General features: G+C 44.0%; 1 protein-coding gene across 4 annotated transcripts in view; it reads left to right on the top strand.

The window, feature by feature from the left end:
- The window catches only part of Chd7 (chromodomain helicase DNA binding protein 7), a 182,658-nt gene that overhangs the window by 136,398 nt on the left and 31,827 nt on the right, over positions 1-14,433 (top strand). For all 4 annotated transcript variants that reach the window (XM_028878517.2, XM_028878514.2, XM_028878511.2 and 1 more), the window contains exons 9-15: positions 2,584-2,667; positions 3,990-4,127; positions 4,224-4,345; positions 4,687-4,930; positions 6,028-6,204; positions 10,437-10,580; positions 11,725-11,980. In XM_028878517.2, the coding sequence (XP_028734350.1) occupies positions 2,584-2,667; positions 3,990-4,127; positions 4,224-4,345; positions 4,687-4,930; positions 6,028-6,204; positions 10,437-10,580; positions 11,725-11,980 (1,165 nt within the window). The remainder of the gene's footprint in view (positions 1-2,583; positions 2,668-3,989; positions 4,128-4,223; positions 4,346-4,686; positions 4,931-6,027; positions 6,205-10,436; positions 10,581-11,724; positions 11,981-14,433) is intronic.

Here is a 14,433-nt window from a genome sequence, read left to right as displayed (position 1 = left end):
ATCACCAAGTTACCTTCACATACAAGACAAGAAGATTTGAAAAATCAACAGCTCTCTAATTTTGAAAGAGATGACTTGATGGTTTCTTAGCTGCTCTCCTGAAAGAGTTAAAGCAGGGCCAGGCATGTAAGGAAGTACCAGAACACTCTCGCAAGTGTGAGACTCTGGGTCCAATTCTCTTGCACTGACGGGGACAAGAAGCAAAATGTAAATAACTAAGACTTAACTGAATATGAGCTGCAGAGTATACCCAGATGGTGAAATGCTGGCTGCTGCACAGCTGCCGACGTGTTCACCCCTTTGTGGAGATGAGGAGGGTGAGAAAGAAGAGCATTGGTATTCTGATGCCATAGAGTCCTCCCCGGAGCCCCAGGCCTGGAGTGCGCTTTCCTGGAGCCTGTCTTCAGGACACCCGCAGGCAGGCGGGGGCCCAAGGTGCTGCAGCCTCTGGCTCACCCTCCTGCTCCACTGCCTTGGTAGCAGACGCTGAGAGGATCCGACCACTGAAGGTGACTCTCTTCTCTCGCCTAGGAAAACATTAAGATGATTCTTTCTTTGAAAGAGTGGTCTGAAACAACAACAACAACAAAAAAGCTGGGAGTTTGGATTTCTTGTGCCCTTCTTAATGAAAGTGAAGTTGAAATTTTGAGATGCTGGGTGAGCAGCATCACCAGAGAGGGGACCACATGTCTTGTCCTTTCCTGAGGCTCCGTAGGAGGGAAAAGGGAGAAACACAATGGGATCTTTTTCCCATCCTTAAATCATGGTCCTGTTTATTAAATTCACTTGGATTCTGGTTCCTGTAGTCACACACTCTTCAGGGAATTGTGCCTGGCCCTAATGTACAGCCTGTTTGTCTGAACTTGTCTGTATGAGTCACTTGCACCCAGGATGCAAAGTATTATCTTCCTGGTGAGGTGGTCACTAGAGATCTTCGTTCTGTCCTGAAGGAGAATTAGCAGAAAAGAATGCAAGTCTGTCCACCCTCTACACACATGCAGACCCCTCAGTGATCATGGCTCCACGTGTCCCTTAGCTCTGTCCAACCTCTACACACATGCAGACCCCTCAGTGATCATGGCTCCACACGTCCCTTAGCTCTGTCCACCCTCTACACACATGCAGACCCCTCAGTGATCATGGCTCCACATGTCCCTCAGCTCTGTTCCTGCATAATCCCTGGCTATGGCTGCTTTTGCGTTCTTTGCTGACACTTAGGCTTCCTGACTCTGCTACATCTACAGTCTCTTCAGAAACAACACTTAGGCCAGGAAGTTTATCATATGCATGATGCCACAGAGTACTCCGTCAATGGGAAGGGGCGGAGGGGAAGGTAAACTGAGCATTGACTATGGGAGCTCGTGTGGAAAAGGAAGTGGTCATACAGAGACCGGAAGCTTCGGCCAAGCTAAATGCATCAGTATAACGCTTCAATCAAGTGAGCACTGTGGTGTATTCTGTTTCCTTGCTGCTCACCTGTTCAAACGCCCACAGCGACAGAAGCGCAGTTTTGCATCTGTGTTCTTTGTTTCATAATTCACAATTTTGTAATTGAAGCACCCAAGTTGGACATTTTAAGTGGGTACAAGTAGCCCCGAGTGTGTATCTTCCTTGAACATAGTATGTGACTGACAGCTCACTTTTCCAAGGGATTGAGAATGAGGCCTAACTGACTTCTAAGCTGTCTTTTGCTTGTTATTTTTTTTTTAAATGTTACCAAGCTAATCTACCTAACGATATGGCTTTTGTTTCTGACTTGGATCAGAAATTTCACGGGTGTGGGCTTCTTAAAGTATGAGGTGACCTGTGACTTCATGGAGCCACAGTCTGTCCTTACATATGACTATAACGTGTTTGAACCATATTCTACTCTTGTGTTCTTTCTAAGGAAGCCATATCGCTTTGCTTTTGTAAATATTGTTAGAATATTAGTTAAGTAACCCTGCTTGGGCTTCAGTTCTTTGAATTCATTTACCCAAACACCCAGTGTTCAGTACAGATAAGTTACTGGAATGTTTAAGATTAGTCAGAAGACTGTTGTTCTAAGTGAAGTCCTGATATTGGCTGGCCGAGCTTTCCAAACATCCTACCCATGCTCACAGTAAAGTGTGCACCCTGCCAGTCAGGGTTCGTAGCTTATGCTGACCTTCTGTCTATGGTGGCTGACAGCATCAGGAGACTCAGTGGTTCTGAGATGCACACTCACGTACTGTGTAGGCTCTGACTCTTTGCTGTAGTCTGTACTTTCAGGAATGCTAAATGTATTGCATGCCATAAGCCTTTTGGATTGCTTATTAGTGAATTGTAATTTCACAGTTCATTTGAAATATTCTTAAACATTCCTTCATAGTAAAAGGTTTCGCACAGTAATTAAAATACCCAGTTAACAAAGTCTGAGAAGTTTGATTTCCTCACGGGTAGTGATTTTGTTAAATTGTAGCATTTCAATTAATAGACTAGGATATGTCAAATACAAAGTTTGTGTTGCTGCGACCCAAAATAGTATTGCCTAGTGAAAAGTGAAATAGTGTTTTTCTGAAGAAATGAATAAACATTTTAACCTCTTTTCCTCCTTTGGAACAGATTGAGGATGATCTTTTTAATCCAGATTATGTGGAAGTTGACCGGATAATGGACTTTGCACGTAGCACAGATGACCGGGGCGAGGTAACAGATCTTCTGGGTTACACAGGGTGGTTCAGACAGTTCACATGTGTTGACAGAAGGCACAGAATCCAGGCCTGGGCCTGCAGAGCCTCCACCACCATGTGCTTGGTCTATGTTTAACTAAAACTTAATGATTTGTTAATACTTTTTGTGACTTAAGAGTGAGAAATATTTTTTTGTTTAGTATGAAGTTTCACTTTTAATATTTTCAGTTTGAACTGTGTTAAAAATTTCACAATTGTGCTGATCAATAAAGACCTCAGCACATTTTGTACATATGTATCATGCAACACAAAGTTGCCCTGTGAAATTGACAGCACCCTTGTAGTTAATGGTAGCTGCACTGGGCACCCTTAGTGAAGCTGATGAACTTCATTTAGTGGGATTCCTCGAGGACAGTGGACCCCAGCCCCAGCCATCCTGGGTTGTTTTATAAACCTCCGAGACTTCCAATAGGGAAGTGAAGACGAGGAAAAGTCTGGTAACGAGCTTGTCTCAGCCACCGCGTGCTGCTCTGCCGTGAGGTCCGGCACTCCTGGCCCTTCCATGGAAGTGCTGAGCTCCAAGAGCCTCGAGAGCACTCCCTTTCCTCTTTACTTTGTGTAGGGAAACCTGCAGCGTTCCAGAGGCCATATCTGTGATGCCTCTTTGCCTTTGGGCCTGACTTAGTGTGCTCACGAACTCTATCTCAGAACAGGTCTGTGTTTTCAGCAGATAGCTTGGACAAGTCAATGTACCTTGATCTTGAACAGAAGATCACCAGACTTTCTAAAGGGGACAAAGAGGAGAATTCCTGCTGACACAGATTACCCAAAATATTCTGCCCTTCATTTTTCTAAAACTCAGGTTCATTATCTTAATTTAACAGAGTGCAAACAGTCATTTTTCCCCCTGAAGGACAAAGTACATTTATCTAATACATTTGTCTGTTTTTCACTCTTCAGGCAACTATTCAGTTACATAAAAAAAGTGCTAAGATGGTTTACTATAGAAATACAAATCATAGGTTTGATGAGTGATTGACAGGTTAAAAATGAGCCTTTGATTTGACTCCTTGCTATTCATTAGCTACTCCTTGATATTTTGGTCATGCACTAATGATTCTGATTTAAAAAAGTTAATTTTTTTTGTTAACACCCAATAGTACAGTTTTTAGTGTACACTGGAGACAACTTTCAGTGGCTGTAGTTTCCAAATGTGGGCAGTTCCATCTCACTGATGTTGGGGGTTATACTGATAAGCAAAGCAGAGTGCATGTGTCTCCTTAATACATACTATCTGGTCAAATGACTCTAGTTCTGATTTCTTTGAACCCGGTCCAGCCCGTGACTCACTATTTGGTGAAGTGGTGCTCACTCCCTTACGAAGACAGCACATGGGAGCTGAGGCAGGACATCGATCAAGCAAAGATCGAAGAGTTTGAAAAACTCATGTCCAGGGAGCCGGAAACAGAGCGTGTGGTGAGGATTGGCCTGTGGTGAAGGGTTTGATTTGGAAGTCGCATCGTGGTGCAGTCTTGGAGAAAGCACTAATGGGGTTTACTGTGTTTGGAACAGGAGCGACCTCCTGCTGACGACTGGAAGAAATCGGAGAGTTCCAGGGAGTATAGAAACAATAACAAACTCAGGGAATACCAGTTGGAGGGAGTAAACTGGCTACTTTTCAATTGGTACAACATGTATGTAAAACATGTTTCTCTTTACTCTAACAAATGCTATAGCTCTTGTCCTTTGTAGTACTAAAAATGTTAATTTTAAAAAGTCTTAAGTAATATTTAATGCTGTAATACATTTTTAAAATCCAACTGTTGGAATACACTTAATTTATTCATCAAATAGGTTAACAGAACTTTGTAGAAATAATATTTGTTTCTTAGAGACTTTCCTTTGAAATATATTTTGTTGAACTAAGAAAATAGTTGCAGTCATGTGGGATATGTGTTTGTGTCGTATATATTTTGGGAAAAGAGAACAATAGCTAATACTCACTAAGCTTTTCTGTCTTCTTTCCTTCTTAAAGGCGAAACTGCATTTTAGCAGATGAAATGGGTTTGGGAAAGACTATCCAGTCCATTACATTTCTCTATGAGATATATTTGAAAGGAATCCATGGCCCTTTTTTAGTAATTGCCCCACTCTCCACGATCCCCAACTGGGAAAGGGAATTCCGAACCTGGACGGAGTTAAACGTGGTTGTGTATCATGGGAGCCAAGCTAGTCGTCGGACCATTCAGTTGTATGAAATGTACTTCAAAGATCCCCAGGTAACATTTGTTGGGGTGTGACCTCTGTGCGTGTTATATGTATTTTGGGGGAGTTGAAGACTCAAATCTCTGTGACATGGGGATGCCTTGATTTGCTAACTTGAGAAACTTGATTGAGATTTCTTATCCATTACATGTTTGCATAATCTACATGTGTGAATATTGATTTTTATATCTTTAGCACTTGTCATTCTGATTATTTAATTAGAAGAAATAGCTTTCTTAACATTTGGTGACCATAAAACTCCATAATGTATTAGTAGTATCACTAAGACATTACCAAACAGAAAATGATACTAAAATGTGATTAGAGAGAACATTTTGTACTATGACCAGAAGTGAAAAAGTATTAAGTATTTTAAAAATTCAAGTACACCCAAGAAGACTTTAATACCTTAACTCTTGTAAGAATTGCTTTAATTGTTGTCTTGTTGTAGTTACTGTTTGTAATTATTGCCTAATATTAGCAATGCAGCATTATGCATGCCATGACAGGGCATGATGCATGCTAAAACATGTGCAGGCTTTGAGCAACAGATGCCGTCCTGGGGTTGGAAATAAGGCTGTTTTATACACATGGACTCTTTAGAAAGTGGGGCCTACAGTTAAAGGAGAAAAATACTGAAATGTGTGTTTATCTTTAGATTTGAGAAATGATAAGATTCGTCTTCTGGATTTTTGAATTTTTTAAATTTCAAATGTTTTGGCATTTTATGAGAAATGTTAATAAAACAAGTTCCAAAAGTAAGTTAGAGAAACTTCTGAACAAGTTAAAGCTCCTTTGGCACTCAGTTCCCTTGGCCTTGCCGCTCTTAGGTTCTGTGGGCCACACGCACCTAATGGCTCTTTATGTGGTCTTCAAGGAAATCAGACCCCAAATTTCCCTAGCACTTCTCTATTTTCTTTTAAAAAAGAAATGTTTTAAAATCCTGTGTTAGCCAAAATAGCTCCGGTCTGAAAAAATAACTTGAAAGCAGAATGTGCTACCTAAAATACAGGGGTCTCCAAAGGGTTAAATACGTGCATTTAACAGCTTATTATCCTCAACTACACTAATGCAATCACTCGTGTGTAATAATTCCAACTTGTTCTTGTAGGGTCGAGTGATAAAGGGGTCCTATAAGTTTCATGCCATCATCACTACGTTTGAGATGATTCTGACTGACTGTCCTGAGCTGCGCAATATTCCCTGGCGCTGTGTGGTCATTGATGAAGCCCACAGGCTGAAGAACAGGAACTGCAAGCTGCTGGAGGGACTTAAGATGATGGACCTGGTTAGTGACCGTTGATGACGCCACCTCAGCACTGTCTCTTTAGTTTCACTGCGTGAATGTGTTGCCTCTGAGGGGCGCCTGCAAAGTCCGTTGTTTTCCTAACCTAAGCTGCTTGGAGGCTGCTGTTACCTTCTTCACTCTCGCCCCTTTCTGGCATCACAGCAGAGTATAGTCATGATATTTTCACCAGCATCAGCTTTGCCTCAGTGGTGACAGTCCAGCTGTGTTCCCAAGCATGTGGTTTTCTCCACTGGGCCCGGGTGTGTATACACACTGTCAGCTGGCTGACACGCCCATTCAGTTTGTGCAGATGCTAAAAAGCTTGGGATATTGAAGACCTTACATTGATTCTGGGTTTTTAAACCATGCCATGTCTTCCTACTTTGGTGTTCTCAGATTTTTTTCTGTCCTATAGGAATAATTGCCAGTAGCATATTGTAAGAACAGCAGCATTTGGTTATTTGTTGTGCCTGCTGCTGCATGTAGGCTTCTCTGACGGAAGCTGCTACAAGCTCTGTCATCCTTGAATTCCTTCTTACTCTATAGTTGGCAGCGTAGTCTGACCATTCCTGTCCCTCTCCACCCCTCCCGTGCCTTTATTTTCTTGTGTGTTGAGGGTACACCCGTACCATTGGTGTCCCGTGGAAGTGAGAGGAGAACTGCTTCTCTCCACCACGTGGGTTCCGGCACATGAACTCGGTTGTCGGTTTGGCAGCAGCTGCCGTTACCTGATGAACCGTCTCACCAGCCCTGCTTCTAATTTCTGATGTCCACTTGTAAAGGAAAGTTGTTACCGTTTAAATGGTGTTGGCAGATTTGATGGATTTCAAGAAACTAAAGAAATTCTATAGATCTCTTGTTATTGAGAGTGTTCGGGGCTACACACATTTTACTAAAGACCTACTGAAAAGAACCTCAGAGCTTTGTAAGGGGTTGGACTAACCAGCCATCCTTTTAATCACAACAAACAGGCAAAATCTAATTTTGCTTTAAGGAAGACGTCTGATTGATTTTTCCTATTTAGGATAGCATTTCCCATTTTTCTGTCAAGTAAACAATTTATTAACATTGTCCTAAGTCTTTTGTAAAACACTTCATCAATTCTGGTATACCAGTCTGCAAAGCAGCATGAGCGTTTAGAAGCAGAAAGTCATGACGTGAGATTTTGGAGGAGGAACAGCTCCTAGCTGTCTTTGGTTTCTCCAGCTGACACTTCAGCAGTGCAGCGAGGTAATCCTTTCTTTGCAGGGAAACACAGATGTTCTTGACCTCTCTAACTGTGTCTTCAGAGCAGGGATGTGCCTTCATGGGGATTCGCTCAGAGGCAGTTGTATGGTCCCTTTCTGAAGGCTTAAAGTCATGTGGCTGAGTTTGCCTTAAGTTATATTTTATTATTAATTCCCATGTCTCAAAATAGTAGATTCTCATTATAAAACAAACACTCCTTTGTTAGTGAGAGACATTTATTTACCTCTAACAACATCAAAAAATTTACTTGCCTTTGAGATATTTTGGAAATTAACATTTTGTTAATGAATTAGAATCTGGAATAAAAATAACTTTTCTGTTACATATCAAAATATTTATTTTTTTAATGCACAATAGGGCAACATAGGGGAAATAATATTTTCCTTGCTGAGTCAGACAGAGGAGGCTAAGGCTGCCCCTTGCAGTGGGAGGCCAGTCTTAGGGTTCTGACTATCTCAGCCAGTGGGCCTGTAACACATCCTAGGTTCCGACTATCTCAGCCAGTGGGCCTGTAACACATCCTAGGTTCCGACTGTGTCAGCCAGTGGGCCTGTAACACATCCTAGGTTCCGACTATCTCAGCCAGTGGGCCTGTAACACATCCTAGGTTCCGACTGTCTCAGCCAGTGGGCCTGTAACACATCCTAGGTTCCGACTGTGTCAGCCAGTGGGCCTGTAACACATCCTAGGTTCCGACTGTTTCAGCCAGTGGGCCTGTAACACATCCTAGGTTCCGACTGTGTCAGCCAGTGGGCCTGTAACACATCCTAGGTTCCGACTGTCTCAGCCAGTGGGCCTGTAACACATCCTAGGTTCCGACTGTGTCAGCCAGTGGGCCTGTAACACATCCTAGGTTCCGACTATCTCAGCCAGTGGGCCTGTAACACATCCTAGGTTCTGACTATCTCAGCCAGTGGGCCTGTAACACATTTTGGCTAATACACTGGAAATTTCCAATGACCTATCTCAGGTGAGAATTTTTTTAAGGTAGAACTCCACATCATTTGAACCTGTACTCTTACCATAGTTAAATAGTGAGAAGGAGCCCTGTGCAGGCAGAGCTGAACATCTTAGGGATTGCCGTTACTTGCACTAGACTGAGTTGGGATGAGCTTGAAGAAGATGATCTCCAAGTCAGAGAAGATTTCTGGGTATCGTCTTCTACTCCATGGCAAAGGAAATGGAGAAGTATGGGGGTAGTCATCGTCACCATAGTCCTCTGTGAGAGCTCAGAAAGGAAGCCTCAACAACGAGGCTGCCATGAGATTGTTGGAGTCTTCATTGATTCCGTTGTCTCCTCATTCATTGACGGGAAGCTCCACACAAAATTGTGTTGCTAAAATGAAATTAAGGACACATCCTCCATCCTCACTTAAGAGAGCAATCGTGTTTTCGAGGCAGAAGCATCTCTACCTCTCCGTTGAGACTGGAGGTGATAATGCCCAATAGCCCAAGATGGGGCTCCCTTTTTTCAAATAAGTTTACTTTGAAATGAGTATACTTAAAAGTCTTTAACTTTTAAATGAAGTGTTCAGAGCTTAAGCTGGTAAGAAAAAATATGAGAAAGCTCAAGAGGGTCAGTTGCCTTCCTCCACCACAGTGACTCCTCCCTTACTCTGTGACTACACTTTCAAACATTCTTGCATAAAGTCATTCAGGACTTTAGCAAATCAGTGATCATGGCCCTTGCAACTCACCAGTCAGAAGACCTGGAATTCACTTGCAAATTGCTCACACTTTATGAGCCTGATGATGATGGTGACCCATCCATCTTCTTTAATCAGAGACTTGTACTGAGAGAGGAAGAAAAAAGAAACAAAAACATGGAACTGCTCACCTTGCTGTTATCTTGATTGACAGATAGACCTGATGGATGCTGCCCTTCCTTAGATTATCTCACTCGAGTATAGTGAGCATATGTTCTGCGTGGTCAGATTTCAAGCTAAACTAGAAAATCTTATTTTTGAAACTATCACTTCCTAAAATAATTCTGTGTGTTATGCACCAAATACCAAAACAAGGAAGGAACTATTACAACTTTTAAAATTTATAAGCTTGGGGCTAAGAGTGTAGCTCAGTTGGGAGAGCCTAATATCCACAAACCCCTACACTGGTTTGACCCAGCCCCCAAAGCACTACATAAAACCTGGCATGGTGATATGTGCCTGCACTTTCAGCACCAGGAAGGTGGAGGCAGGAGGATCATAACTTCAAGCATGGGACACACAAGACCCAGTCTCCAAAAACATTAAAAAAACTAAATTTACCGTTATTAGTCCTGATCAATCTAGAATGTAGAAATAGAAAGAAGGCACAGTCTCATCAAGAGCTGGAGAGTGGGGCTCACAAGCTGGAAGACTGGCTGGAGAAGCCTAATGTGCTTCAAAGATACAGAGGTAGAAATAGCATTGGCTTTTTTTCTTTTTAAGTGATTTTGGTATTTAAAACTAAGGCGACCTCTTTGCTAGCGGGAAATTGTTGCAGAACAGAATCATTTTCATGTGCTATTGCATTTAGAAGCACTTCTTTTGTCTCTACAGTGAGTCATGCAGGAAGCAGATGGAAAGGTGAGCGTCCTGCTGATGCAGAGAGCAGAAGGGAGCGTGTAACTGAGTCTAGGAAAAATTTAACTACAGTGGAGGAAAAAAACCTGAGACCGGGGGACTCGGGAAACGGTCACCCTTAAATATCAACCTAGAAAACTCAGAAGAAATAGAGTGGCAGGGCACGTGGCGGGAGTCTGCCGAGTTTGCCGCGGTGTTCTGTGTTTGCGTTCACCTGAAGCAGGAACCACACGTGCCTGTGTCTCCTCCTCCTCCTCCTCCTCCTCCTCCTCCTCGTTCTAAGTTCTGCCCTGGTGTGTGGTGGGTGCTGACCCCACGGCAGTGAGCAGAAGTCGAGGGGGGTAGCCACAGAGAGAAAGCGTTAGCTCTAAGAAATGGTTCTGGTCCAGTTAGGCACGTTGTTTCCTCATGTTCTTCTAGGAACACAAAGTGCTGCTGACCGGGACCCCATTGCAGAACACGGTGGAAGAGCTTTTCAGCCTGCTTCACTTCTTGGAGCCAAGTCGCTTCCCTTCAGAAACAACCTTTATGCAAGAATTTGGTGATCTGAAAACGGAAGAGCAGGTACTTAACCCTCCACTTTGGCTTTTGTGAATTTTAAGATGTAAGGATTATGCCACAGTATTTGCCACCATGGCAAACAGCTTTGTGTACCCTCCGCTAGGACTTCAGGTCCTCATTACGAAGGTGGTCTCGTTTGTCCCTCAGCCCCCACAAAAAGCCTGTTGAGTTTTTATAGACAGGTTACGTTACAAACCCGACTTTCCGAGAGTTTTGTGCTGTGTGGGTTGGTGCTGCCGCTGCAGGGTGCCCTTCCAGGGGGCGTGCCCGCAGCCCCAGGGGGCGTGCCCGCAGCCCCAGGGTTTGTAGGCACACTTGTCCACTGGAGATTTGGGTCCTTACTCTCATTTCTGAACCATACTGCTTCCAGCTTGTTTATTTTCATTTCAAAATTGGAGGTAAAACTGGCCCAGTGGATTTCTGGGAGAAATCAAAGGGCTTGTGTATAAAGAATACTTGGTTGCTGTAGGCACTGTAAGAGTTATGTGTGTACTAATTCATGTGGAGTCTCCTGTCAGTGAACCAGCAAAGACTACACCTCACTGATTTTGAAATAAATGCATTGATAAGCTGGAGCTCTTGGTTATTTGCCCCTTCCCAGCTTACTGGCTCAGACCTCCTGGTTCCGCTCAGATTGTGCCCCATTTTGTTTCTCCTCGGTAAATTAAGTGTTGTGCCAGTCAGTGGGAGAGAGAGCCGGACGGCGGCATCCCTCCTCGGTTTGGTCATGGATGCAGAGTGATACCTCCCAGCTTCCTCACTCATTCTTCTTCTCTCTCCACAACGAAAGAGAAGCATGGAGCCTCTGACATTGCTCCTGCCCTCTACCTGTTCATCTCCACGGCTAAGACAAAAAGGGAAACTAAATAAACACCCTTCCCCCAACACCTGCTCTCAGGGTTTCAGGCCCTTCCGCCTATTCAGCAATTCTGGATAGGTGAAGTTTTCTCTTTGACATAAGCCACCCAACCTTCCTGTGTTTCTCGTAGGACAACACACAGGTTAGCTCCTTTACATTCCTCCTAGGGTTTGGAAACTGAAAGTGGATATTAAATAAATAAGACAGTCTTCCCTTTTACAATAATGCTAGAATGTTTTAACCCCAAGCAAACGGAGATGCCAGTATTGACATGAGGTCCTTTTTTAGGTGCAAAAACTACAGGCTATTCTAAAGCCTATGATGTTGAGACGTCTCAAAGAGGATGTAGAAAAGAACTTGGCCCCCAAAGAAGAAACTATTATTGAAGTTGAGCTAACAAACATTCAGAAGAAATATTACCGAGCCATCCTTGAGAAGAATTTTACATTTCTTTCCAAAGGTGGTGGACAAGCTAACGTACCTAACCTTTTAAACACTATGATGGAATTGAGAAAGTGCTGCAACCACCCCTACCTAATCAATGGTAAGCCTGCCTGCCTGCTGCCTGCCGCCTGCCTGGAGCTTGTTAGGATGGAGGGTGGTACGCTCCTCAGCAGCTTCCCCTGTGCTGAGGCTCTCATGGTGTATGTTCATCACAGCTCTGTCTACTCATGGGGGATGTCCTCTTTTGTCATTGCTGAGGTTAGTGGCCAGTGCTCCCATGGACCTGGAAGCTCCACACCATCTTGCTCTTTCTAATCCCCTTCATCTGAAAGCAGGTGTTTGCTCCAGGGATAGATGTTGTCAGAAGGAGCTGGCTGTTAAAGACAGAGGAGCCCTGTGAGGCCTTCTTGGAAGGGAGGTGGGTGTTTGATTCCAAAGCACTTCAGAGCATCCCCATGTGGGCAGCAGTCCCAGGTACTTCAGCTATCTGTTGGCAAAGTGGCCTTCAGTCCCTTGCAGTCTGGAGGCTTTCAGCACGTGTCTTCTGAAAATGGGAAGGAATCTTAAAGTCTTGTCCATTATATTGTCCCTTTATTGATGGGGACTTTGTTTTCTACTCCATAGTGACCTGCGATTTTCATGGGTTAAATGCCTTATGTACTTCCAAAAATTGTTAAGGGGATGAGTGTCCCATGCCTGTACAAGCACAGCCAGTGTGGACTTGGAGCTACTGGGATGTGGAGGAACTGAGATGAAAGTCTCAGAGGAAGATGATGTATGAGCAAAGATTTTGTCAGGCGGGACTAGAAAAAAAAAGGGTGCTGAGGCTGAGGGCCTAACATAAGCAAAGAAAGAACAAAGGGGATCTTGCCCAAAGTACAGCAATGGGTGAGACAGAGACTGAGCCATCTAGACACATTGGACCTTGCTGTGATGCCCTCAGATGAGGTCACATGTTACCTTCACTCAAGACTTCAGGTGGAGGGAAACCATGGCTGGTGTTTAGCTGAGCACTGATTAGAAATGTGTCTGTGGGGCTGAGGATGTGTTGCAGTTGGAAGAGTGCTCACCTTAACCCTGTTCAAAGCTCTGGGTCCCATCCCAGCACACAACATAAAGCCAGGTATGGTAGCACATGCCTATAATCCCAGCACTGAGGAGGTAGAGGCAGGAGGATCAGAAGTTCAGGGTCCTTGTCAATTATGTAGCAGGTTTGAGGCTATGGGGGGGGGGGGCATTGTTCATGAAAACCTGCCTCAAAAATGAAAACAGTAGAGATTCTGATCACAGCCAATATCATAAAATAGATGGGAGGAAGAACAGACAGACAAGCAAGCAAAAAGATGAGCCGAGGGCTGCCTGTGCCTGTGATCTGTTTATACTGTGATGGCAGGCTAACTTGGGGTTCCTCTGGCTGTTTCTAATAGGCTAGCAGCGCAGTTGGGGAGGGCAAAGCCTCTTCCGTCTAGTTTGTGAGCGTCAAGGTCAGCTGACCTAAAGAGTGCCTCACCTTTCCCTGTCTTACAGCGTACACCTGTTCAGCACTCTGCATGCCCTTGTTAGTGTAGAAAGTGGCGTCTGCCTGGACAATAGCCTCAGAGCATAGAGCCCGGGGCCACTGCTCTGCAGTGACATCTGTGAACTCCTTTTGAAAGTAGTGGTTTTGGTTTTGGTTTCTAAAGAGAGTGCCGTGTGTGATCATTACATGTTTATTATGCTAGCCCCCAATCACGCCATTATGAGTTGGTAAACCATTATGGTGTCAGTCAGCCTGTCAGTGAGTTGGGACATATAGAAAATACTGGTGTGAGTGGAGCCCACACCTGAGTGTGCACACACACTTTTCCATTCATAGCCTATAGAAAGAAAATAGACAGCAACAGTCTCCAACAGGAAAAAGGGAGAAAAGGAGATATTCCCCCAAAGGACTCATGGCGCTCAGCACTGTGATGAGATTCCCCCCCACCGCACCCCCAGTGCCTCTCCGTCCTTCATGCTCACTCAGATTAATTATATGCACCGAGCATTGCTGAAGTTTTCCCCACAAAGCACAGCTGGTGGGTCTTTCCGTGGCTGATTTTTCTCCAAGGTCTCCTGTACAGCTCTTCTTCCAGAGCCCCTTAGGACTCCTTGAGGTATTTGTTCTAATTGTCATACCTTGAGGTGAGCCTTCTGTCCTTAGAGTAAATGTCAGAGTATCTGTTAAGCAGGAGTCCTGATGCCTCTGGGTTGGTTTTGTTGTTGTTGTTTTGTTTTGTTTGTTTGTTTGTTTGCAAAGTATAATTTTTAAAAATGCAGGTACACACACTAGGCTTTCAGCTCCAGGAGAACTTAGGGAGGGGGACATTGTGTCTCACAGAGACTGTCCAGGGCCCAACTGTACATTCTCATCCAGGATCTGAAAGTGTCACCTCTTATGGAATCACTGCTATACACAATTAGCATTCCTAAGGAAGTTGTTAAATTGTTATGAACTCTAGCGATGACAGAGAAAGTGCCCCAGGTGAGCTAAACGTCTATTCCACAGGGCATGTCTTAGGAACAAGTCTGCGC

This window comes from Peromyscus leucopus, chromosome 2 (assembly GCF_004664715.2).
Source record: "Peromyscus leucopus breed LL Stock chromosome 2, UCI_PerLeu_2.1, whole genome shotgun sequence".
NCBI lineage: Eukaryota > Metazoa > Chordata > Mammalia > Rodentia > Cricetidae > Peromyscus > Peromyscus leucopus.
The sequence above is the reverse complement of the archived record's forward strand: the minus strand, read 5'-3'. Positions and strand labels throughout refer to the sequence as shown.